At 44.0% G+C, this 26,766-nt stretch overlaps 1 protein-coding gene across 7 annotated transcripts in view; it reads left to right on the top strand.

Annotated features, from left to right (window-relative positions):
• The window catches only part of Tenm2 (teneurin transmembrane protein 2), a 935,290-nt gene that overhangs the window by 738,860 nt on the left and 169,664 nt on the right, over positions 1-26,766 (top strand). For 6 of the 7 annotated variants that reach the window (XM_004637050.3, XM_004637048.2, XM_004637049.2 and 3 more), the window contains one exon: positions 12,387-12,592. In XM_004637050.3, the coding sequence (XP_004637107.1) occupies positions 12,387-12,592 (206 nt within the window). Of the gene's footprint in view, positions 1-10,353; positions 10,367-12,386; positions 12,593-26,766 lie in introns of all 7 variants that reach the window. The other variant, XM_012515976.1, reaches the window with a different exon arrangement.

Here is a 26,766-nt window from a genome sequence, read left to right as displayed (position 1 = left end):
AGAGATGCAGCCTCCCTGGGGAGCCCACGCGCCTGGCTTGGCAGGGAAGAGCCAGGCTCCTAGCTGTTCTGCTTTGGGGGAGACTAGAAAGGAGTTCTGACAACTCAGCAACAAAACCTCCATTCTCAGAACAGTGAAGGGGACAATAGAAATGTTTGTTGCAGCAATCAGGCAACTGTGTTCTTGCAGAAGGAAAAAAAATAGGTGCTAACAAGGTGCTAAGAGAGAGGAGAGAAAACAGAACCTAGGGAGGTGGGGATGTGGAGCAATTAAAAGACAGAACAGCAATGGCACAGTTACCTAGTGGGGGCTGGCATGTGACAAGGTTTGCTTAATTCAGGATGGAAATCACAAACCAGAGAGGAGTTTCTCCAAATGTGGAATTTTCCACTCTACTTCTTAGCCCATGTAGACAGTTCACTCTTACCATTCTTAAAATACCCCACAGGGATATTTCAAAGAAGAAGGAAGTAGCATTTATTATTGACCTCATATGTGCTAGGCATAGCACCTTATAACTGCATCAGCTCTAAAGGGCAGGATATCCTCACCAAAAAGATGAGGCCCAGAATGTTCTAGAAACTTATCCTAAAACACTTGCAAATTTGAACTCAGAATTGTAAACTTTTGGGCAGGACATTGGAGTTTTCTTTAGATCAGTTATTTTCCACAGAGAAGATTCCAGAATTCCTGTGTCCTCAGAGGTATGTATTAGTTGTTCTGAGACAAAAATGCTTCTTAACTTTTCTCCCAGGGTTGCTCTAAAGCTTGCAGAATGTCACTTCTTTTTATCTAGTCTGTAAGAATCACTGTTCTCATCTGTCATAATCATAACACTAAATTACCTTTAAGTAAGCATGAAAAAAATTTATCTGAGGATGAAATGATAGGCTTTCCATTATTGAGTAAGTAAAACTACACCTCAAAATGAAAAGTATATTTGCCTTAACTAACCACATTCTGCTTTAACTGACCCAAAAGCCCAGAGCCAGATATATTGGCCTCAGATTAGAAATCCATTCACCTCCAGCGCCTGACACCATCCCCACCCTTGGTTTCCTCTACAGAAGTGGCTTTTAGCCTGGGCATTTGTTGCCACTAAGACATTTGACCGTGTCTGAAGAATTTTTTGATTGTCACAATTGGAGGGGTTATATCTAGTGAGTAGCTAACAGGATGCTTTATAACTTACAATACACAGAACAGCCCCCTATAATGCAGAATTTTCTCCACCCAAGTATCCATGGAGTTGCTCTTCCTACTTCAGGGGGTCTCTGTTACATCTTGTCCAGTAATACCCTTTAGTCTACTGCGTGGCATACTGTCCTTTCATAAGAGTGCAGACACCATCATTTCAAAAGAATATGAAAGTGAATGTATATATTCCATCATTGGGCCAGGGATGTGTTTGATACATGTATACACTCAAAAGTTATGTACAAATACTTTTTAGATGGTGTCCTTTGCAAATGGGAATCACTGACCCACATGGGCCTCCATCAATTTAGATAGCCACCCCTCCATTGTGATTAGGCTCCACTTCCAAACCCCATGCTGCTTCAAATTCCCACATCAGCAGGTCAGAAAACTCCCTTGGAGAGGAAGCCTTGGAAATATATGTCTCTAAATGAACAAGCAGAGAAACCCTTTCAATTGAGTCTTTAAAAAGACCAGATTTTTTCCCTCTTGTGTGACATGATTTTGTGGAAGTCATGTAACCTACCAACTCACATACTTTGCAGATGAGTTATGAGACAGACGATATGTTTGCCAAATTACTGTCCAATGGATTTTGTCACTAGGATACTTATTTTTTAAATGTGATGATTTCAAATTGCATAAAGATAAAAGTCGAAGAACTTCTTTCCTGAATAACAAAACAATATTATTCTGATGACTAAAGATACCAGGTCTCTTAAGTTATTTTGATGATTCTCTATAAATACAAAGATCTCAGTACTTTTAGGGAAAGTGACTTTAGTTTTGAATTTCTTGACCCGGTGACCTCACTCCCTCTACATTCTCCAATTCCATACATTTAGATAACCTGAATCAATTCCAATCGACTACTTTTCCAGCGTCTCAAAGAGACAATCAAGACATATTGGCAATAAGTTAATTAAATAACACCCCCTCCATTTTTTTTGTGGTGCACGATAATCCTTCACCACGATGTTTTAATCAAGATTCACCACACATTGCCAGGGAGGTTAATCTTATTAAGCAATTACTGGGTAAGTATCCAACAGGAGCAAATTAAAATGTAAGCAAAACACGGCCATGTGAGTCCCATCTAAGGTGGCACATCAATAGAGATTTCATTAGTTGGTCTTTAGGAGTATTTACATTGCTCAGGTTTGGGAAAGAGTCTAATAGACAAGGCAGCCTCCACACTCTGATATGTTAGTGGAAGCAAAGCACTTGATTAATTAGTTGGGCGAGTATGTTCTTTGGGCTTTGTCTTCCTTTCCCTTTTCCATTTGTTGTTGTTCATGGTTTTCTTTCTTTTTTCTTCACTCTCAATTAAATCTTAACGTGAACGGTGGTTGGGCTTCACATCCAGAAAGAGGAGCACAAGGACTGCCAGAATCACTCACAGTCTGGGGTGTATTTCTGTGTTCAAAGGAATGAACTCATACATCTTCATTAAGAGGCCGTGGAGTGCTTTTTCAATAGATCTGGGATTAGATAAGCCTTGGGAATGAACATTCGATACAGTATTCTGACCCGGTCAGGTAACACAAGGGGACCCAGTCTGATTGGCTGAGCCCAGCGATGTACAAGAGCTTCAAAGGGGTATCCAGTCTGTGCATCGATTTTCAGAAAGAATAAGCTCCCAACAAGAGTTTCATGCATTATTCTTAAAACCTGTCACTTAAATTCCAAGTGACCCCTGTATCAGGAGCTGGCAAATTACACTCGGGCGAAGGCTGGCCGCCTACAGCTGAAGCTTCACAGGAACACTGTCATTCCTGTTTGTGTCCTGTTGTCTGTGGCTGCCTTGGTGCCACAGCACTAGAGCTGAGTGGGTGTCAGAGAGACTGGCTAGCCTGTAAAGCCGGAATATTTATTGCCTGGCCTCTTACCAAAGGACAAGCAAGGAATGTCTGGCCTGCCCTGTATCATCTCCAAAACTCATTGGTACTTTTCTGAAACTTTTCCTATAATTACTTAAGTTATAGACTGAACAGCAAAAGAAAAACAAACTTCTAGTTCCTCAGTTTTTCCTTTTTCTTTACTGGGAATAAGCCCAGGGCCTTTGCACTGAGCTGTAACACCAGCCCTTCATTATCATTAGTATTATTGTTATTATTATCATCCTCACCCTCACCATTATGATTATTTCTTATTTTGAAACAAAGTCTAGCTTATTGGCTAAATTGCCCAGGCTGGCCTAACTCAGCATCCTCAGCCTCCCGGAAATGCTGGGATTTTACGTGTGCACCACCAGCCCTGGTTCTGTTTTTCCCTCTTGACCAAGCATGGGTTATAATACTTGGTGCTGAAAGATCCTTTAGAACAGTGATGGGGAACCTTTTAGAGCTTTCAATGATACAAATCTGCATGACATAGATGTGACACCCCTGATTTAGGATGGAAGATTCTGGCACTGGGCTGGCTGGATGCAAACATCAGCTCCATGCCTCAGTGGCTGTGTGGCTTCATGTGTGTCGTTTATCCTGTGTCAGCCTCTACTTCCTCACCTGTGCAGGGGCGCTCCCTCGCTCGGTGCATCAGGTATCACTGAGCTCACCTCCGTAAAACATTGACGTAGTATCTTGCACTTACTGAGCGAGCCATGAATGTTTGTTGCTGTCCCTGCCATCCTTCTCATTTCGCTCGTTAGGCCCATTCTCCAAGTCTCCCTGGGCTGCCGCTCCTGCAAGGTACCATGTTTCTCACAAGGAACAACTGCCTTCGAGAGTGTCAAGACAGAAAAAGAGCCGCTTCATCTTTGCTTCTCTGACTAAGAGTTAAAGCAGGCCCAGATGAGGATGTCTTCCCACATGTGTTTGATGTGGTCAGTGGGAAGGACGTCCCGCTCGGAAGGGCAGCAGTGTGGGACACGCTGGCCGGCTCCCTGCAGCATCATTTGTCTCGCTGAAGCTTGGGCTTCATCACTGCCAGCCTGTCTGTTTTAAGCCCTACCATTCTCGGTTTATAACTCAGCTGTAAACATTTATTTGTGCCTGAAGCACATTTCTTTCCTACCCTTTGAAAAAAAAAAAAATCAGAATTTCCAGATGGTATGCAAGTTGGAAAAAATGGCAAAGACTGTTATTCTGTTTAGAAACATGTTTTTCTACACTTGCCCTTTCAGCAAAAACTTCATAATGATTTTTACTAGTTGGCTTAATGCATGGTACGAGGAGCCAGATTAGGAGGGAGGTTGGTAATTCTTCCTCTGGCTCCCGTCACTCAGCTTCTCTGCACACACAGCCCAGGGTTTCAGATGATTGCCTCTCTACGTGGGGCTTTTCCAAAGTCAGTGAAGCTCCCAGAAGGACAAGGGGTCATTATGTTTGAGGCAAACATCCTGCTACAACACATCTGCTGGCAAATACAGCAGCAGCCTACTTATTGATGAAACAACTCCTCTCGTTTTGGAGACCAGATTGTCCTACTGTTGTTCGAGACGGGCACAGTTTCGTAGTACCCCATTGGTAAATTGGCACATCACATTGGCAGCCTGCCACCCACGACTTCCTTCTAAGTTACATAGTTTGTATTAGACGTAGCATCCTTGTGGCTTGACCTGAGTAAGAACAATTAGATCTGCTTCATCCCTAGGTATCTGCCCTTCTTCTCATTGGCCACTTTTTCACTGTTGATGGGTACGCACAGAGATCTGCTCTCCACTATCCTGAGCCATACCTTTGCACCTCTGTAGTTTTGAGTGTGGTGTACCTGGTGATTAGGTTTATGGGGTTTAGAGTCCATCCGATATGGTTTTGATCCCAGTGCCACTATGAAGAGCTATGGGACTTGAAACCATTTCATTTTCACCAACTTGGGCCAGTGGGATAGCTCAGCAGTGTAAAGCACTTGCCTAGGCAAGCCCACAGGGACCACAGTTCAACCCCTGGAACTATATGCCACACCAGCCCCACTCCCATGGTGGGCTGAACTGGCCACACACACAGAAAAAAAAAAAAAAAAAAAAAAAAAAATCCACCAACTTTAGTTTTTTTTTTCATCTGAAGAATGGGAAGAAGCTTCCTGGTGTCGGGAGGTCACACAGCATGCGCAGCCATCGCCATGCCAGACCTGTCAGCTATGCTCCTCGTGCCAGTGACCTGAGTGACCTATGAAAGCAGACCTTCCTTCTCCCGAGAGGTCAGGGGCACACGTATTTGTGAATACTCCCCACAGCAAAGAGTTTACCCTTTCATCTAAGGCAACAGGGTGAGGTGTTAAAAGATTTAAAGGTCACATCCAGTCCCTGGAGCAGAAGGATTTTCAGCATTGGAGATAATGGCAGAAGCATGACTATCTCAATAGAAAGCTCTTCAGAAGAACAGTCAAGAGCTGGTGAAGGGTGCCGGAGTGAGTGCTCGGCTCCAACCAGCTGTTCCAGGGCAGGGAGTCTTGGGACCTTCGGACAATCTTTTCACTCACCTGTTGGTTCCATGGTGGCTTCAGATGCTTGTCCTGATTCCCAAATAAATGGAAACGACATGTAATGTCTGAGACAATATTCTGAATTCAGCTTTATTTGCAATAGATAAAAATATGTGAGGCAGAATAATCTGCAAGGCAGATTTATTCGGAGGTGCCTCTGGAGTTCGGCTGAGTTAGGAAGTATTAATATGAGCCTTCAGTCCCCTGCTATGACTGTGGGTCTATTCCCTTCATCGCTTGTTTGGGGAATAGTTTCACTGTTTCCATAAATGAATTATGGTAACATTTTCTGAAATGATTAGCTCTTAATGTAGCCGTGGAAGGCTGTCGTTTTGCTCAACATCAGTCTTATTTAACTGGTTGAGATTTTAGGTACATGTTTCAGAAATAGGCAATAGCTTCACATTTATATGAGCAATCTTCCGTGGAGTTATGGAGCCAGATGATCCTGTGAATTGATCATTAGAGTGTTGCCTCAAAAAAAAAAAAAAAAACCCAGGAATCTCATCCTTAAGCTGGAGATGAACTATCCAGGACCACTGTACTCGCATCTCAAGCATCTGCTTCTTCTGGCGAGATGATCATTGTCTCCACCTTTCGCTGTGCAGCTCATAGAGAGAGAGAAACACTCCCAAAGGCAGAGCTCAGGAAACACACTGTGCCTCGTCTCTTGCCAGGATGCCTTGGCCAGCATTGCCCAGAGTCCAAGGACAGGATGACCCCCAGGTGTTCCTTAGTGCGTCTGCTCCTGGTGCCCCCAGTTTAATCCCAGTCCGAGTCCACAGGACCCTGGGCTGTGGGAATGATGGGAATACAGCATACATTCAAAGCAGGCCAGAGAGTACCTAGTACTTTAGTAGATGCTTATTAACTCAATAAATATTTATTGCATGAAAGGGAAGAAATGACTCTCCCAACATGCTTTTGATGTTCCTTAATCATTGTTAACTAAATGAAATCGGACTGCTCTTTGCTTAGCAGGTGCAGGGTTCCCCCCCGAGCAGCAGCTGGAGCACACATCAACACAGCCGTTTGGACTGAAGGAGCCAGTGGCTTTGATTGCTCTGTGCATCTTAATGCATGTGACCCATGCTCTGCCCCTCCCGGTCCACAGACAGACTAACTTCTCATTGTATATTGATTTCTGCTGCTCTGGAAAATGACCGCCTGTTCCATTAAGCCCCACTGCACCCCTTGGCCCTCTCTCATTAGTGCTGGTGAGAGCAGGCAGCCTAGATGTGAACATCACAAATTTACCCTTTAACTCTGAGATAAGGTGTTACAGCTGATTTAAGAGAGCGGTGAAACATAGAACAGAAAGAGGTAGACACACCTACGAGTCTACAGATGTTACTTCATTTAATCCTCAGAAATACCTCCATTATACAAAGCGCGCCAGGCTCAGAGGGGGGTGGTGATCAGCCCAAAGCCTCACAGCCTTCAGTAATTATCAAAGCTGAGCTCCAAACTCAGGGCTGATTAACTTCACTCCCAGCTTCTCCACATGAGGTCATCTACCCAGAAGGTAACGACAGAACCTTCGCTGCTTTGTCTCCTTGCCGCCTGCCTCCCCATGGGGTCCTGTCAGGGACTCTCTGGGGTTGATGGTTCCAGGACAGCTGGCGTGGCTTGAGAGAACCCTGGTTCAAGTCCTTGTGCAGGGGATGCAGCCTGTCCTCGATGCTGCCTTCTTTGTCCTTAGAGAACAGCAGAGAGCCGCGCTTCTGGTAGTCCAGCCCAATCTTGACTGGCTGGGATAGTGTGGCTAAAAGGGTTCCCCATGCTGGCCACTGCAACTCACAATTCTTGTATCTTTTGACAATATTTATGCTGTCGTTTTTAAAACTATAAAAGCTATACACACTCATCATCAAAGTGTTTGAAAGTACATATACAAAACTTGTGTTTCTTTTGCTACTGGAGGATTAGTATCACTATTGGCAGCTGGAAAAAAAAATGCCATTGTTTTTGCGAAAAACAGAAGTGTTTAGAGGTAAAGGAGATTCCTGTCTATTGCTTACTCTTAGTATTTCAGCATGTGTGTGTGTGTGTGTGTGTGTTTTCATACTGTCATCCTTTACATCTGGGAAATTCTTTTCAGGCTACTTCCCATAGCAAAATCTGCAACTGATTAATACATGAAGTAGCGTGTTATGTAAATAAAACCTATATACATCCTGCTGTAGTCTTTAAATCATCTTTAAATGACGTAATACCACATACAGTGCAATATAAGTATTTGTTATACTACATTGTTTAGGGGAAAATAACAAGAGAAGTCTACATGTTCAGCATGGATACATTTTTTTCTGGATATTTTTGATCTGTGGTTTGTTGAATTCATGGACACAGACCAATGAACATTGAGGGTTGTGTGTGTGTGTGTGTGTGTGTGCATATATATATATATATATATATATTTAAAGAGGGCTCCGAAACAAATATGTGTAACACTTGTGGAATCTGGATTAAAGGTCATATATCAAAATAGTTTTGAATGTTCTTGTAAATCTAAAATTATTTCAAAATGAAAATGCTGTGTTTATGGGTGTGGATACGTGCTTCCATAGTGTGGAACATGAGTGAATTCCATCTGAAAGCAGTCACTAGCTATTTAACAGTGGACAGCTGCTGTTAGTTGCGCTGAATCTATAGAAGGTGAAGTTGCCTAGAAATCAGCTGGCCTTGAGAGCTCTCTGCTAATCCATCCTCCTGCCAGTGGATGCCCCAAACTCATGCACACTCTTACATGTGCCTTTTGCATATGCCGAGAGAGGGCCCCCACTCAAGGAAGACTGGAGCCAGCACCACTTAAGACGTCTTTGAATGCACACAGCCTTGTGCGGGTATCAAGACCCTGAGCCCTCCCAGCCGCATCTACGTAGCAACAAGTATGAGTTTTCCAGAAGAAAGGGTCTTTCCTTCCACAGAAGGTTCAAGGTCAGTTGGTCACATGCCAGGACCCTTGGGTCCTGGTTCCTAGTCAGCAGGACCTTTATATACACACACACCCCATGGTGTGTTTTATTATGAGATTTTGCACACAGAAAATGAGTTTACTTAATACTCTTCAGAAGGATCCATTATGCTGCTGCAGATACCATGTGGAGTCCTCCAAAGTTAATTTTATGTTTTGGGAAAAGTTCCATTTATGTGCAGCTCCTTGGAGCAAGCCTGCCTGAAGGCTATCCTGTCCCCAGCAGGAGGCTAGAATGACCCCAGCAGCTAGGAGCAGGCACTGGAGCCAGCCTGGTGGGAGGCAGTGGGCAGGGGCAGAGCAGTGCCCGAGGTGTGCAGTCAGGAGCCTGAGGAGGGCATTGCTGGGACCGAGGCTGGATCCCAGTGTGGGGCCAGTGCTGCCAGCACCACAGAGCACAGGCTCTGGGGAGGGACAAGGTCAGGGCTGCTGCTGCTTGTGAAGGGGCACCAGGCTGCATCAGGTCCTGACTCCCAATTTTAGACTTTTCCCATATCGTGTTTATTCCAGAAGGAGTAGACACTGGATAGGTAGGCATGTGTCCATTTACACAAATGTGCACATATGCATATACATATATATCATGTATGCACACAGAATTTCTGTCTTTTAAAAAGATCCTTTAAAAAGAAAGCCAAATGCTTTCCTGCATAGTTTTTCTATTTTATTTCCACGTAACTAGCTACTGTGCATTTTGTTATTATGTGCTAGACGCTGTGCTAAGCTCTTCTCTGTGTACTTCTATTTGTCACTGCCACCCTGTGAGACAGTTAAGACTTTGATTTGCACTTGACTCAAAAGGCTGGAGGCCCAGAGAGCTTAAGCAAATTGCTGGAGGTCACACAGCATGGATGAGCCAGATCTGAGATTTGAGCCCAGTTCCATCTTGCTGCAAAGCCTGTGCTGCATCCTCAACATCTAAAATCCAGGGGCTGTGACTTCTCACAGAAGTAGCAAATGGTTTCCTGAGATCAGCATTTTGAGGTTGGGTTCTAGTAAAAGCAGAGGGGTCCCACCGTATGAGAAGCAGACTCATGCAGCCCCCTGCCTGGACGTCCCCAGAGCTGCCACTCCCTGGCAGCCAGCTCCCTTGTGACTCTCCAGTGTCTGCTTCTGGCTTGAAATGATCAGAATTCATGGAGATTTCCACAGTGGATGAGAGGGCTCTTGGGGGCTGACTTCCTGCCTTTTTTTCATATCCTGTCATTAACTCAGCAACCCTGAAAGCCCCACAGACTTGAAGGAAAGCCCATCTTATTAAAGTTAAAGATGATAATGTCTTTAAAGTTCTCTCTTATTTTTAATGCATTTCTTTAACTGGTTGCCACACACGATGCCGGGATTGCTGTTGGTCTCCATCAGAAGCTCCCAAGCTCTCGTTTTCCAGGGGGGCCATTTTTACTGCATACCTTCCTTCTATTTGATCTTTTTAATTATATCCTTCCCCAGAAGACCTTGATAGGGAGGAAGGGGGTCAAAAAGAGCATTGTAAGGTAAAAATGAGTTTTCCATTTATATAATCAGAGCTTCCCATCAACTTGCAAAAACAAACATTTCCACCTGGACATGCTGTTACAACAGCACCGCACTGAACCCCCAAGAAAATCAACAGCATTCTGTTCAGGCTTAGGGGTAAAGTAGTAACCCACCTACTTCTGCTCATTTTGTGCCAGAAATTCTTCTAAGAGGTTTGCATGGAGGGGCTCCTTCACTCCACATAACAACCTATGAAATAAATGCTGGTAGCTGGCCAGCTGGGCGGAAGAGGTGCCTGAGACATGAGTACTAACGCTCTTAACAAACATCAAAGCCAGGATTTGAACCAAGGTATTCTCAGCCCAAAGCGTCTGCTCTTAAACATTGCCCTGTAATCTTCCTCCTGCACCTAAGTATTCAGTGCCCACTAGAAACACTCACCGAAATTCGAAAGTTCAGTCTGCTTAACAGAGAAATGATCTAAGCCAAATCTGAAGATCTGACTCATGCAAGACCTCAGGTTGCTTCTTTTCTTCTCAATAATATTATGTCCAGGGAGCTTCTAAACTTCCTTAGGAGCCCCTTCCCTAGTTTTATTACCCCAGAGCAGTAGTGGCAGCGAATGCATGGTCCATGTGTTATTTTTTATTTGAAGACAAAAGACGTTAATGTATGAGTTGCTTTTTCTGAACTTAAACTTCAGTATTCAGATTTAATTGCAGCTTTGGCAGTTTGTGATAAACCAGTGGGTTTTGCATTGCAGTTTGGGCCTTCAGCTCTAAAAGGTTCGCCATCCCTACTGTCCTGGTTCAGTGGCTCCTTCTTAAGCCCCAGCCCAGTGTTTCTTCTGCTTTAAAGCCCCCAATGACTTTACATTTGACCCACTAGTAAGCTGGATAAAAATGACTCATCCTTCCTCTGTGTTGAAAAATGTAAATAAATAATTGCCTGGCTCAAATCAGTAGTTATTTTTGAAATGTAGGCATAGAAGAGCTGCGGGGAGACAGATGTCACCTCCCCATTTCACAGGTAGGGAAACTGAGTCAAGGCCACATTGGAATCCTGTTGGAGGGGGCAGCTCTGCCAACTCTGCTGACTCAAGTAGCATCACTGACCTCTCCTGCCAGTCTTTGACAGTTCTGTAATTTTTCCTGACCCTCAAATCTTTTGCAATAGTGAACGTGCATGGAGCAGGGCTTGTTTTTCATCTTTTGGCCACCAGGCTCATGAAGGGGTCAGACTGGCAGGGCCACCAGCATGAGCTATGTCCCCATAAGGGAAAAGACCTTAAGCACAAAAATCATGTCTGTTTTGCTGTGTTTGGGTTTTGAAGTCCTGAAAAGATGAGGAGCATTAATGTATGATTTTTTTTTTAAATTTCCTACTAAATTCAGAATCCATTTGAAGGCATCATAAATGACCTTTATACAACGAGGGTTTTTTTCCCCATTTGGGAGAAGAGAAAAATGAAGCTCTGAGATGCAAATTAACTCACGTTTTTTGGCAATTACTAGTAACTCCTAAATTTTCCTTAATTCTGTAGTTGCAAAGAAAGTCACCTTCAGAAGGATGGGAGGGAGGTCTAAGGCATTGTTAGAAAGAATCCTCTCCAAGATCATATTTCTCAAACTTCTGGTATGAAACTTCTCAATGCTATGTGGGGGCAGCAGGTATTTTTTAATATAAACAATTTCGAATAATGCAACAGAGACGCTGTGATGTCGCGGAGTGAGATGTGGTTTCTCTGTGGTCCTCAGGCCCTCCCCTAGCACACATGCGAGAAGTAGACCTGTATTAGGTCAGCTTCGGATCAAGTCTTCATTTCCTGCTGAGCATTTTATTTATTCTAGGCTGATTTTTTTTTTGTTCAGAGTGTCAGAGAGTATATTGGGCTTGCTTGTGTCTGGAAAGAATAATGAAAGGCTGCAAGAATTAAATTTGGTGCCAAATTAACATCATCTTTCCCTTCCCCGCTGGTCGTTTTTACATCTCAGTCACATTCAGGGTGGTTGGAAGCTTTGCATGTATTTCTCAGGCTCCGGCTCTTATTATATTTGATGAGGAAAGAGTAATCACAGAATTTTTTCAAAGCCTTGCGCCAAGACTTCGGAAGCCCTGAGGTATGGGCTTATAGCTTTGTTATTTTAAACCTAAAGGCTTTAGCTATGACTTAAAGAGAAACTTACCATGAGTTTAATCTTAATATTAAAATAGCACCATAAAATGGATTCTGGGGCAGAAGTAAACAGAAATGGAGAGCTGTCTCACGTGCTCGGATATCCCTGACGTGGTGTCTCTTCTTGTCTTCCAGTACCCTGGTCACTAAAAAACAGCAGCATAGACAGCGGCGAAGCAGAAGTTGGACGGCGGGTGACACAAGAAGTCCCCCCGGGGGTGTTTTGGAGGTCACAGATTCACATCAGCCAGCCCCAGTTCTTAAAGTTCAACATCTCCCTCGGCAAGGATGCTCTCTTCGGTGTTTACATACGAAGGGGACTGCCACCATCTCATGCACAGGTATGACCGTGTTTGATACCGCCAAGTATTTAAAGATATGTGCATAGACCATTTATGCCCACGGGGATGCCGAAAACATGAACAATGGCAAGTGTTGGCAGGGATGTGGGATAGCTGCAACACTTGTGCAGTGCTGATGGAAACAAAAGTGGAAGCAAGATCCCTACCGAAGATAGCCAGCTTGGCTAGAAATAAAGGTAAATTTGGGGATACTTTTCTGTTCAGGGGTTCCGGTTATTGGGTTAACCATTAAAATTATTAGGAGGAGGGGCCAGTGAGATAGCTCAGTAGTCTAAAGTATCTGCTTAGGCAAGCATAGGTAGACCCAAGGAACCAAGGTTCGATCCCCAGCACCACATGCTATGCCAGGTGTGCCTTCAGGGTGGGCTGAACCAGCCAAATATATGTATATGGAAGAATCTCACTGTATGCGGAAAGAGTAACTTAACAATCCAAAATTCAGTGGTTGTTTCTCTGTGGCAAACCTGTACGTCATTCTTTGGGATGATGACAGCACTACAGAGATGGGTATTCAGTTGCCATTTAAATATCATAGGTGTGTGAAGTCAGCAAAATAATCCAATATAGTTCAGCAGTCCATAATAGTAGTGGGTTATCTGTAGGACTGGCAACGTCTGAAGTTGTTGACTTGAGCCCTTTACAGCTCAGCATATTAACATAGCTTTACTTTTTATACTTCATTTTTATACTTTTCTGCTAGATGGTTAAGACTAAGATAAAGCAAGACCTATGTAACAAGCAGTGTAACTTTTGTATCTGACAAGGTCAGTCAAATCCCCTCAGGATTTACCCTGAAACCCTGTAGTGCAGTTTGTAGATCCTTTGTCAGTGTCAACCGTGTGGATGAGTCACGGCTGTTGCTTGACCAGTTTGCTCTCTGAGAAAGCCTGAGAGAATGTTTGCTCTCCATGTGACTCTCCTTAGGGACACTGCATCGTCGATCACTTTTCTCTGTGGCCCCATAATCTCCAGTAAATTTGGGACACAATTGAATTATAGGATGTTACAGTACAGGTTCTCCTATGTCCTGAGTCCTCACTGACCTTGAAAGGCTAGGGCCAAAATGTTGGCGATGACAACACCACAAAGGTGAGATCATTCCCAGTGTTGAGAATGAGGAGACAAGGTTATATTAAGGGTCTCACTTTTCCTCCTCTTATCTTTCCTTTACTTTGCCTTCAAAGAAATGATCATTGTGTACATCATTGGGGAAGAATTAGCGCAATTTACCTTGGTGTCCTTTTTTAGAAAGAGCTGTATATCTTGAGAAAGGTCAAATGGAGTTTTCCTGATTCATTTGCCACTGAACCCAGTAAAAATATATAAAAATACCTTAGAAAAAATGCCAGTGGAGGAAAATACCCATATAGCCAGGCAAAGCTGAATTGAAATGTATTGGCAAAGTATTCATCTAGAATATTCTATTGGAAAATTTTGAAACTGTTGACAGACATGAAGCAGTAGGGCCACCATTCCTTGTCTTTAGCTCATGGCAGACCTTGCTAATCGATGACAGCACTTTTCCCCACTAAGCCCAGCGCACAAATACCTCCAACATAACTCTCAAGGAAGCCACTACCAATCAACCAATGTTGACTCTCAAGATGAAACTTATTTTGCAAGTCCATCTTCACAGCCTGAAATGATCAATATAAGGACTCAAAGGCCTACTTCATTTCTGGGCAAGGAGGGTTGCATACGTTTTTATTACTACACACAGCCCATGCTATAGGGACCAATATGTAAAGTGGTAATCAATGAGGCTTCCATCAGTCCAGAAAAATATTTATTGGGCGAGGCACTGGTTGTCCAGAGAGGTGAGTTAATACAACCCTTTACCAAGCAGAACTCCTGATACAGAAATCACATCTGCTCTCCAAAGAGATTCTCATCCAGAGGTAGAAAGGAATTCAGCTGAAAAGACTCTCTAAGGCATTTTTGTAGCTTCTGGCCAGGCAGCAGGGTGCTGCTCTGGGAAGTTATGCAAATTGTTAGGTGGTCTCCTTGACATTCAGGCTCCATTGACTCAACTGTAGCATAATGAAGGATTTACAGGGGTGAAATCTGCTTGTTGGCGTTATTCGGATAAGTGGGAACATGCCTCTGGGCACAGCTGAGCATCGCTTTCCTCTCAGCCAGTTGGCTGCATGGAGCTGTGCTGGGAGAACCGTTTCTCTCCCACTTTGCTCCAAAGCACTGTTCTTCCCTCCCTCATCCCTTGCGAGCGCTGGGCAGCCAGAGTCACAAAAACCCAGTGATTACAGCAAGTCAAGTAGGCAGCTCTCTGCAGCTGAGTGATAGTGGACAGCCGCAGAAACATACTCCAACTCGTTTCTCTGCTGTTCTGACACTCAGGACTCCAATCCTCGGTGACAATGTCTTTTCTTCTTTTGTGGCTACCCCACACTGTCCATCTCCTGCCAAGTTAGTGATTGTTCTAGTGATCGTCCTCTCAAAATAACTCCACTTTGGGGACAGCCCCATCACACATTGCAAGGGAAAGGAAATGAATAGCACAGGCTGATGTGTGCCGGGGTTGTAGTCCAGCTGCCAATTTGGTTATTTCAGGGTGCGTTTGGGGGGGGGTGGATTCAGGTAAGCTAGGCATGTTGCAGATGCTCCAAAATGCATGAGACAGGTACAACATAGGGGCACTGCTTTTAAGAAGAAAGAAAAAAAGAAAAAGACTCCCTACATATCCTCACATTCATTCACTGTCATTACGTGCATTCATGTCCATTTGATGAGCTACATTTCCTAGAGGAGACAGCGCTTAGCTCTTTGCAGGGATAGGTGGCTAACTCACGTCTCTAACTATTATAGAATTTCTCATTTCTGTTGGCGTATCCTATCAAAGAGCATGAGTTCTGTGGGGATTGGCAGTCTAGCCAAGGTGACTCATTTGCACCAGCGAAAGAAAAAGATAGAGATGGGGAGGGGAAGGCTGTGAAATTCCATTGGCTCTGTTGCATGAAATGTCTGTGTTTAAATTTTATAGAGTATCATGCTCTGACCAAGAGCCTACAAGGTTTAGTATCCTTGTCCAAGGATATTAAATACAGAGGAGAATCCCTTTTTTACCTGCTTAAATTTCCCAAGAATCAGAGCCTGTCCCAGCTGACTTTTTTGAAACTGGATTTCTACAAAAGGTACAGAAGCAACACGGCATAAGAGAGAAAGTTCTGGAGTTAGGGAAGAACTTCTAAATGTGGGCCCTACCACAGAACAACTGGCTGACCTTGGACATGCCCCTTAACCTGTCTTAACACCAGTTTCTTTCACTTCCTATATTCCCTACCTTTCAACATTGTAATTACACAGCAATAAAGATAGGATGGGAAAACATTTCATCAACTTAAGCACAATGACAAGATATTTTCTATAAACATCTCAAGATAAAACTTGGGGACTGAAGATGCAGCTTGGGATAGGACACTTGCAGAGTATATGCAAGGCCCTGGTTTCCATCCCTAGCACTGCAAAAATAAAATTATATGTAGCCCTAGCAAGCACATTATATAGAAGGGCCAGAGACAATAATACAAACACATTTTTTTTAAATAAAATCAGTTTTTTATGTGTGGTCTTCTTACTGAAGAAGGAAATGTATTTTATGACAAAAAAAGAAAAAAGAAAAATGAAGAAAGGAAAACTACCCATAATTTAAAGTGGTACCTATTGGCCAAATGTTAATATATTGTTTTCACTACAACAAAACATATCCATTGTAGTAAAAATGAAAATAACAGCCTGAGAATCTTAGTGCCTTAAAGTAGCAAAGGGTATTTCTTGTTTATTGTGTATCAGTGGCCTACTCCTACTCCCTCCCTGGGGACAGCTGGCAGTGTCTGGAAAAAATTTTTGGCTGTCACAACTAGGCAATTGTTACCAACATCATCAGGTAGAGGCCTGAGACACTGCTAAACCTCCCACCGTGCCCAGGGAAGCTCCAGCAGGGAATTTACCCAGCCTCACACATCAGCAGCGCAGAGGAAGAAAAGCTCTGCTTCTGGTGGTTGTCTTCAGTTAAGGAGAGCTAGGCTCCATGTCTCCTCACCCGAAGACACAGCCCTACAGAACCTACACTGGCAAGAACGAGACCAGTTCCCCCGAAAAGGAAGCAAAAGCAACACCGATTCCTGAGGAATGCTGGCTGGATGTGACAAAGAAACTTCAAGCCCTTCTCATATTAACCAAAGCAAGTCGCATCTGAGTATCAGCAGGGCAGGAAATACAATCTCATGATGCCCGTGGAAGGAAGAGCTCCCGGGTAGCGTAAAAAGCCCTAGTGACATAAAATGTCGTGATACTCTCCTCATGGTTGGTCTCTGTATTCACCCTCAATCCTTGTTCTAAAAATAGGGTTTTTTATGGATTTTATTCATATTGCTAAATTGCCCTGAAAGTTCGCACTATTTACGTTCCTACATAGGGGGAGCATTGTGTAAGTGCCCATTTCATTTACTTTGATACTTATATAAACTAGGCATTATCAGTTTTTAAGCTTTGTCAATTTCAAAGGTAGATATTATATTGTGTTTTAAATGCAGCATATCTGACACTGTGCATTGCATTTTTTAAGATATACTCAAAAAGGAAGTCAGTCCAGACCCTTTGTAACCTGCCGACTTGAGCTCTCGTGGGGACCGTGTGTGTACAGCACAAGCCTGGTGCTTCTTGCCAAATATTTGAAATCCTGCAAACTGTGTCAGATTTGCTCAGCTCCAGTTCTAGAAAAGAAACAGATCAAACTAGGGGGGAAAAATAATAATCTGACCTGGCTACAGTGCTAGGCATCAAAGGAAATCTCAGAGGCTGTTGCAGTGAGTCAGGATCTTGGGTGGTTAAGGCAGCAGGCAGGTTTGCTTGACAGCTCCTCACTGATTGCTGCTGATGTGTCAAGCCAAGTAAAACCCTTTGCGAGAACAAGTCAATAATCGGCAAATTAGGTACATGATTAACCTGAGACAACAAGATGCAGTTACCGCTTGGGAGCCCTGCCGGGACTTCACCTTCTCTACAATCCTGTTTAGCAAATATTAAAAATGCCTGTTTCATCACTCAGACTGATGGAGCCAGGAGCCCAGTGGCTTCCAGCGGCAACTGAGAAGCGTGGGCTAGGCTCACGGCACCAGCAGCTCCACTAAAGGGAGGTGGGGATTGAATGGCGCTAAGAAAGAAGCGGACGCCCCACCAGCCCCTAATTTGCACGGGGATGCTACTGTGGGAGGGAAGCGAAAGTAGCCAGACGTTAAACACATTAATCAGTGGAAGGGAACTGTTTAAGAGGCCACAAAGTACCCAATGATCATACCAAATAAATGCAAATATGGCAGAGTGGGCAAGTGTGAGCTCAGATAAAATGAGCTGAGCAGACATTCTATTTGTCCCCATCAGCAGAATTCCCTTAATGACATATTTTAAAAGCAAATTTATAGGTGGCGATTAGTAGTGTTAGCTTGGGCCAGCGTCGGCTTATCTCTTTCTGCATCAGAGCCTTGTGTGTGAAGGCTCTGTCTCCCTGCCCCCTTCTCGCATGCCCCAGCAAGTAAGTCTGCGTGATTGCAACTGAAAGAGGGACTGGCTGAGTACCTAGGACACTGGGGCTCCATCAGCTTGTCACCGTTGCCCCATCCCATGGCGCCCAGTTATCAGGCAGGTCATCTCTCCTAGGCTGTCCTCTTCAGGACAGCTGGGAAGGGGAGGTAATACCCAGACTGAGATGTCAGCTCGTGCCACACCTCACATCGCACTTTGCGGAAAACGCTCAGAAGATGTTTTGATTTCATTTTGAAGAGTGGCATATTTTTCAGCCATATTTTTAGAACCTTTCTAAAAGACCTTAAGGTTTAAAGATACTATGAAACCAGTCTGATTCTTCTCCATTGGACTGCTGGTAATAAGGGGCTTTCTCAGGAGATGCGCTTAAGATCTTTTGGCAGCATCATAACCGCTGTGCATATCAGGGGGCGCCCTCTTGAGCAGCTAGAACTTCTCTCCTAGGATCCTTGAGTTTGACAGGAGAGCTGATGCTGGGGGGTAAGAGGTGGTACTAGGCAGGATGCCGAATGCTTCTCGAAAAGAACAGTGCTGAAAATGACGGACCTTGGGAAGACAGAAGCAGAGAACAGAGGGATGAGTCACGTCACATGCTCAGACCCAGTGGAGTCCTACAGTTGCTGGAACTCAGGATTTTGAAAATTTTCTGAGCAGAGGGTCTTTACCTGTAAGTGAAATTTTGGTATAAGATAGATGAATGCAGTGATTTTAACATAAATATAGTTAAAATCCACTGTGATGTTAATTTCTATATATGTATGTTGAGTACATGTGTATTTAAGGGGACAGTCGCTCCTCAGAATCCGTGAGGGACTGGCTGTAGGGTGCCCAAATCTGAGAACACTCAAGTCGTTTCAGTGGGGACCAGTGCACATCCTCCTGTAGACTACATGTCACCTTTAGATGGCTAATACAGTGGAAATGTTGTGTAAGTACTTATTAACTGTAATGTTTGGGAATCATGACAAGAATGATGTCCCCCATTCAAGAGAAATGCATTTTTCTTCCGAATATTTTTCCATCCGTATGAATCCATGTCGACCCCATGCATAGTGGCAGGTGACGGTAGACAGCCCTATGCCTCTGGAGAAGGAGACCGACTTGTGAAAGAGGTTCCATCAAGGGCTGAGAGAAGCATATGGGACCAGGATTGGGCTTTTAAAGTACTTAATTTTAGTCAAAATAAAATATTAAAGGTAAGCAAACCCCTCAGCATACACATGTACACACAGAAAGGCTGGAAGTAAGTACAGCCAAATCGTAACACTTATTCATCTGATTTGCTGAACTATAGCCTCCTGATTTTTGTTATATCTCTCTCTGTGTCTTTAAGAAGTGACTCTGTGACACAGATGGGTCTACTTTGAATTTTTAAAAAATCTGTGGGAGAATACAGGTGAGGTCTGTAATCTCACTCTGAAGATACAATTGATTCATGTGTTTATTTTCTTTGCACTCTTTTGAGAAAAATCATAAGAAATACATGTAAGGAGTTGCAAATAGCAGCCGTATTTTCTTTCATCATTACCCTCCCAGGCACTGGATACTCTTCAATTAAGTTGATTCAGAAGTTTGAAAGAGAAGTGGAAGGAAATAATTATTTCAAGGTTGTGTTACTTAAAATATCTAAGAACTGTTTGCATCCCTGTGCTTTAGGTATAAAAGTAGACAGCTGTGTCCAGGCTTGAAAACTGTCCCTTGAAAAGATCTCTGTTATAGTAGCTATTACATATGCATTCAGAATCCCACTCTCGGTTTTCCATGCTGACATGAACATGGGCCTGTTCTCTGTCTGGAATTTGCTAGAACAGGATCCACCGGTGCATCTCTGCTTATGACTTTATCTGAGCAGACACACATCAACCTGGAGTTAAAAAGAAAAAAAGAAAAAGAAAAGCCCAGTACAGATTTTTTAAGCTCCCTAATAAGTGACAGTTACAGAAGTTCAAATCTGTGTTCAGGGATGTTAGGAAAAGCTTTGTTCCGAGATCTTCACAAAAATTAAAAGCTTGTACAATGTCTATTGAAGGCTTTCTCAGGAAGAACGCTTTGTAAAGCAGCAAAAATGGTTAGAAGATATCAGTATTCATTTACATTTGTCTGATCACTTATGAAAATGATCTCTACTCAGAGACCCCTCCCCATTTAACACTGGTGTCTATCCCTACTCGTAACAATAATCATAATAATCTCTGGCATTATCACCGAGAACTGCTGTGGACCTAAGACTGTCTATGTGCGTTAATTTAGTTTGTCCTTACAGCCGTGCTGTGAGGCGGGCCCTACTTGGGGGCACTCCCGCCTTACAGAGGGAAGGACTGAAATGGAGCTGAGGCCCGCGGAGCAGCAGTGAGTTGTACAGACCCATCAGACCCTGTCCTCCTGCTTCTCCTCGGTGCTCATTTCCAGGAGTGTCTGAAATACTGTAAACCGCATCATTTTCAGAATAAAATTACAACTCCTGCCAAAACCAGGAATTTCATTAAGTCAATGAAAGTGGTGCTGGAGTTCTTCTGGAATGTGTCAAAGGAAACCCTAGTAAATATGGATCTGGCTGTGAATGTACAGCTGAACACCAAGGCAGAGAAAATTAACAAAGAAGGTGACAAGATCAACACCTTCAAGCGCATGATTATAAGGGCACCAGAAGAGATCCTGGGAACTCTGATGAAGACATCCACTCTGCTCACAGAAAAGTCCTTTCAGATTGTGTTGGGCTGGTCAAACGGAAGGGGTGCTGCATTGTTCTTGTGTGCTTCATTGATTTGAAGATGCACGTAATACTCATCCTCTGACACCTCTGAAAACAGAATGTGTTTGGCGATCAATGAAGCTGAGCTAGAATAAAATGTTGGGTGTCACATTTTTGTGTATGTATAAAAACTCAATATTCACTCCAACAACTGCACCTTCCTCAATCTGAGATAAAATAAGCTGGCTTTTATAACTGCAGTTTCCTTGTGCAAGATAAAGCCCTAAGCAAACATTTTCTCATATGTTGAGTGCATTTACTTTAAGTGGCCTCTTCCTCATTCCAAATATCCTCAGACAACTAGGTCCTACTATAGAAATCAATTCCCTATGGGGTTTCATTATAATTTTTAAGATATATGTGTGTGTGTGTGTGTGTGTGTGTGTGTGTATGTGTGTGTGTAAAGTAACATTTGAACAAGCGTTCTCTGGAATGTTGCCCTAGCCACTGAATGTGGGTAGGACAGGGTGGTTTGTCCTGACTCCTTGGCTATAAGTCACACCCCTCAGCTCTTTCAAGCTGTGACTCTGGGCGAGTCTCTTCCCTCCTCTGAAGATTAGGGTGATAATATTGTGTACTCCTAGCACTGTTGGCAGGATAAGTAGAAAACATTATAGTAACAAAGTATTTAGATGTGTGCTAAGATGATTTTTCCATAAACTCATGTTCAATACCTCAAAAAAAATTTTTAAAAACACTAGCTGATCTTCTTTTTATTTTTAATCATTCTATAGTAAACTTCTTTGCAGGCATATATGCTTGTATTTTTTAGTAATTTTCTTTTTCTGCCGGGCATGTTGGCACATGCCTGGAATCCCAGCACTTGGGAGGCTGAGACAGGAGGACCGTTATGAGTTTCAGGCCTGCCCGGGCTACCTAGTGAGTTCAAGACCAGCCTGAAGTGCATCGTGAGACCCTGTCTCAAAAAGACCAAAAACGATATTGTTTTTATATTAAAGAGAATAGAGAAATGGAAAAAACACAATAATGATGCAGAATTTCAAAAGAAGATAATAGGAAATTAACAATAGTTACTATATATTGTACTTTTCAACTTCAAAGCAATTGCTCAGATTACCAGATAGAAGTATGCAAGATTGATCAAACAATTAAGCATTAACTTTTCCTCTCAATAAACCAATAGAAATTAATAGTACAGTTATCTGAACTATCTTGTGTGTGTTAAAGTAGTACAATTACCTTAGCGTACCTTAGTGTACGTGTGTGTGTGCGCGCATGCAGGCATGTGTGTATTTCCCTTCTTTTCACTTTTCCCCCATTTTAATTATTTTCTTACAATGAATTGTTAGAATAGAAGTACTATCTCAGAGGACTTACAGAACATCCAGGCTTTATAACAATAACAGTAGCCATAAGTCTAGCTCACATGGATAGGGTGCTTCCCGTGAGCCAAGCCTAGCTCATGGGACTGCAAAGGTAAGTCCCCTGATTGCATACACTTTGGAGAGGAAGTGCAGGTGTCCAGCCTGAAACCATTATCTCCTGCCTGAACTGCAAAGTCACTGACTGTCATCTACCATGAGGTCAGGCCCTGTTTTAAGAGAAGTCAGCCAGTGTGTGCATTCTGTTCCCTGTTAGTGCTCGGGAAGTCATTGTAGGTCCGGATACCTTCCCAATTTATTCCCTCTACTTGATGATATATTTGATATATTTTCACAACCCATGAAACCCTTCCCTATTGATCTTGGGAAGGCAAAAAGCCAACTGTGACATTTTTAATAAACCATTGGCTAAAAACAATTAGAAGGGAAGGTGCAGTAAATAAGAAATCACATAAGCAAAACACAGAGAGGTAAATTTTCCATTCTTCTGGCTTCATGGTGCAGCCTTTGTGCATCTTGCAATAACCTTCAGATGTTCATCAGTTTCACTGACCTTGATCCCAAGATCTCTAGAGTCGACGCCATTGCTGATTTGGTCTTTGGAGTAATAACATCGACCCTGATCCTGGTTGGATGAAGGTGTGACCTTGTGGGAAGAAGAAGCACAAGACCAGTCCGTGCATATGCTTACCCGGGCCAAGTGAACATCTGCCCTGCAGGCCCAGATCCAGGAGGCACTGACTCGACTCTAAGGAGATGGAAACTCGCCACGTGAAACAATGATGGCAGCATCAAGGGAGGCATGCCCAGAAGTGCAGCCCAGGCAGAGGATAGAAACAGCTTTGTTGTCATTCCGATCTGGGGCTCTCTGTTTTGTCTGCCGTGAAACAGCCTGAGTGTCTACGGAGAAATCTCTCCAGGTTCAATTTCACCATCCTTCAAGTGATGCCTCTTCCCCTTCAGGTTGTTAGGAGAATAAATGAGATGATGCCTACAAAGAGTAAGCCCCGGGACAGCCCAGTGAGCCCACCTAACTGGCCCCCAGCCCTTGCAGCTTACTCGAAGCTTATTCCACTGAGTGACTCCTTTCCCCTCCCCAGCTTGGTATAAATATTGGAGAGGATGGAGGTCTGGCGTAGCTCACCAGAGCATGCTGCTCCACCTGTCTCCACCTAATGCAGCTCTAGGGATGGGGGAGTCATAGGCAGCATGCCTCCTCTTCACACTGGGCCCTTGTATGTTGTCCAGAGCCAAGGCCCTGGATCACATGCAGTGTGTGCAACAACCGTTAGCTGTTGGCTGTTATTATTCTGAAAGGCTGGGGTGCGTGCACTTGGGGAGCACAAGAGTGGCCCCCGACTCCCAACCTGTAGGAGACTGGGGGTAGGTTCCTGCAAGGCAGACTGCTCAGGGTGAATCCTGGGGATGTGGCATGAGAGTTAATTAAACATGTAAAGAGTCAGGAGTGAAGGGGAAGGGCTTTCTAAGCAGAGGACACATGCCTACAAAGAGTAAGCACCGAGACAGCCCAGTGAGCCCACCTAACTGGCCCCCAGCCCTTGCAGCTTACTCGAAGCTTATTCCACTGAGTGACTCCTTTCCCCTCCCCAGCTTGGTATAAATATTGGAGAGGATGGAGGTCTGGTGTAGCTCACCAGAGCATGCTGCTCCACCTGTGTCCACCTAATGCAACTCTAGGGATGAGGGAGTCATGAGACGCCCCTGTGGTGAGGCATGAGCTGGAATGTCACACAATGGTTGCTTTCTTTTAAGAAATTGTGCCTTTGCCTAGTCGTGGCTCCCTGACAAGGACATAGCTGCTCCTTTGGTACTGGTTCTTGCAGGCCAGCAGTGACTGAGACAAGGCAGCCCATGGAGGGGTCGTGGCTGTGCCCTGTCGAGTGAGTGTAGATTTATAGCAGATACACAGCTCCACCTAGGAACACATATTCGATAGAAGAAAAAAGGGTCCTAGCAGCATAAAGCCCAGAGTTGCCCTTTGAACTGGAAATATCCACTTTTATGTGCTGCAGGAATGGTGTCATTGTAAAGTGATCAGAACTTAGTGTTTGGCTGTAACTCCTCTCTCTCTCCTCGGAAATTTGATCTGAGAGACCCCATTTTCAGATGGAAGTCTCATTGGGCCAAAGGCAGGCCATGACATTTAGTTACCATGCACTGAGCACCTACTATGTGCCACATGCCAAGGGGCTAGAGCAGTGGACAGGGCAGGGCTGGACCCCACTTTGCGACTGGTAGGCACTGGTGCGGGTGCCTCGCTAAGAATTCCCACGAAGGCCCACCACTTTGAAATGCCCTGTTCTTCCTCCACGCTGCCAGGCCCTTATTACTGTTTAGGCTGGAAATGCCAGCTGGAAACAACTCTGAGAGGAAGTGGGTAGCACCAAGATATGCAAAAAGTTCATAGTGATAATGATGCTTAGCCTTTGGTGAAGGTACTTTAAAATTTACGCTTTTCTATTCATCCTACCATTCCTACTCCCTCCTACAAGTGATGGGTCCTGGCGGGCGGTGGTCCCTGGGGGCGGCCTTGAAAGGGTGTGTTCTCATCCTTTTGCTTCCTGGATGCCATGGGTGAAGTATCTCTTCCTACGTCATGCATCTCTGCCGTAGTGTTTCTGTGTTGGAGCCAGCTGACCATAGACGAAAACTATGAGCCCAACTAAATCGCTCTGCCTTCATATTGTGGGAGTTGGCTAATGTGTCTCAGAAGTAGGAATGTGGCTACATGGCTACTTTAAGACCTTTTCTTATGCTTGACTTTATCAGCAGTATGCGTAAGGTATATAGATGTTGTTTCTTTGCATTTATGCTCTTGACACTTCATTTACTTTATAATGTATGCATTGCTTTTTTTTCCCAATAAACTTTAGAAATTGTGACATATATAATTAGTGAGAGACAAAATGTCTCCTTTAGAACCTAAAATCTAACCCGACAATTTAAGCTCTGATATGTGAAAGAGGAGGGTCTTGGCAGAACCTATCATCTGCTTATCTTCAAGCAGAAAACCACTAAAGGAGTTAGTCGCAGTAAACACTCCAGGTCAAAAGCTTTCTTATTAATGCAGAAAGAGAGCTCTGCTTTCATCTTGTAGAGCCAACCATCAAAGCACTCTGTCTCTCAAGGCCCTCCATTAGCCTCCCCTACACTGAAAGGAAAATCTGGAGTCCTTCTAGAAGATGAGATCTATAGGCAGCTCCACAGCTGCCCACCTGCTTGTCTGTAGCCAGAGCTCAGTAAATGTCTCGTGGAGGATCAGCTGCCCTGGCCTGCTGGGCCTGCCTGCAGTCTGGTTAGGCAGCCCTTTCTTCCTGTCCTTGGACTCCGCTATGTCACCCTACTCACTCGTGCTGTACCATGACTAGCTCTTGGTTCCTTGTGGGTGTCATTCTCCAGTGCTGCAACAAATACGTGGTAAATCAATATTCAATAATCAACTTTTTTTTTCTTTTTTCAACAATCAACTCAGAGAAAGAAAAGATTTCTCTTGACTCCAGTTTCAAAAGAGGTTTCAGCCCCTGATAGATAGATTCTGTTGCCTTGGGCCTGTGAGCAACACACCATGGTAGCAGTACAGACCAGAGCGAAGCCATTCACTTCACAGCCAGGGATGTAAGACAAAAGAGAAAAGGGTTAGGGTCCCACCAGCCCCCTCCTGGATACAGCTCTAAACACAGGTGAGCTACCCCCAACAAGGCCCATCTAAAAGGCTCTAACACCTTCCAACAAAACCAAGCTGGAACGTAGCCCTTTACAACATGAGCCTCTTGGTACAGGTAACAGAACTGTAGCACTCTGCTCTTTAGGAGTGGGGGGCGTCCCTTCTTCCTGTGGCTTCCTTCAGTGGCTATTCACTTGGCTCTGGCCTTGCTTAACCAAGGTTTTTGCCACAAATCTTGCCCTTGGTAAGCCCTTTCCTGACAAGTGAGTCTAAAACAGGATAGACTCCTCCATAGCTTGTCTCCTTGTCCTGCTTTCTTTCACTTAAATCCACTTTAGTTAGGCATACTTTTACAATGACCAAACCAGTATGCCCATTTATAAAGCAACACTTTGATCCCTAAAGTTTGGAAGTGTATCCACCGAGGAGTCGCCGCTGTGATCCTGATACAGAGCTCCACCCTGGCCCAGAAGGAGCCCCACACCAGGCCCCACATCTCCCTCCCCCAGCCGGCCCAGTAGGGACTGGATTTGTCTCTGCCAGGGAAGATCGTGTATGGAGACTCGTGCTTCTGTGTGTCTGGTGTTAGCATTCCCATGTCGCCCTGCACATCAGTGCACTTGCCTTTGATTCCTGAGTAGATTTTCTGTTGTGTGGATGTGTAATGCCCCCCTTGGCCCTTAGGGGACCTGGCTCAAGAACCCCAGGGATTTCAGAGGCCAATACCTATGTATCCTATATTTTTCTACACATTCATTCCTAAAATAAAAGAAGATTGTTTTATATTGTATTTTTTTTAATTTTTTGCAAATAC

The sequence above is a fragment of the Octodon degus genome, unplaced genomic scaffold (assembly GCF_000260255.1).
Source record: "Octodon degus isolate 3935 unplaced genomic scaffold, OctDeg1.0 scaffold00085, whole genome shotgun sequence".
Classification (NCBI taxonomy): Eukaryota; Metazoa; Chordata; class Mammalia; order Rodentia; family Octodontidae; genus Octodon; species Octodon degus.
This window is presented reverse-complemented; position numbering and strand designations above follow the sequence as displayed.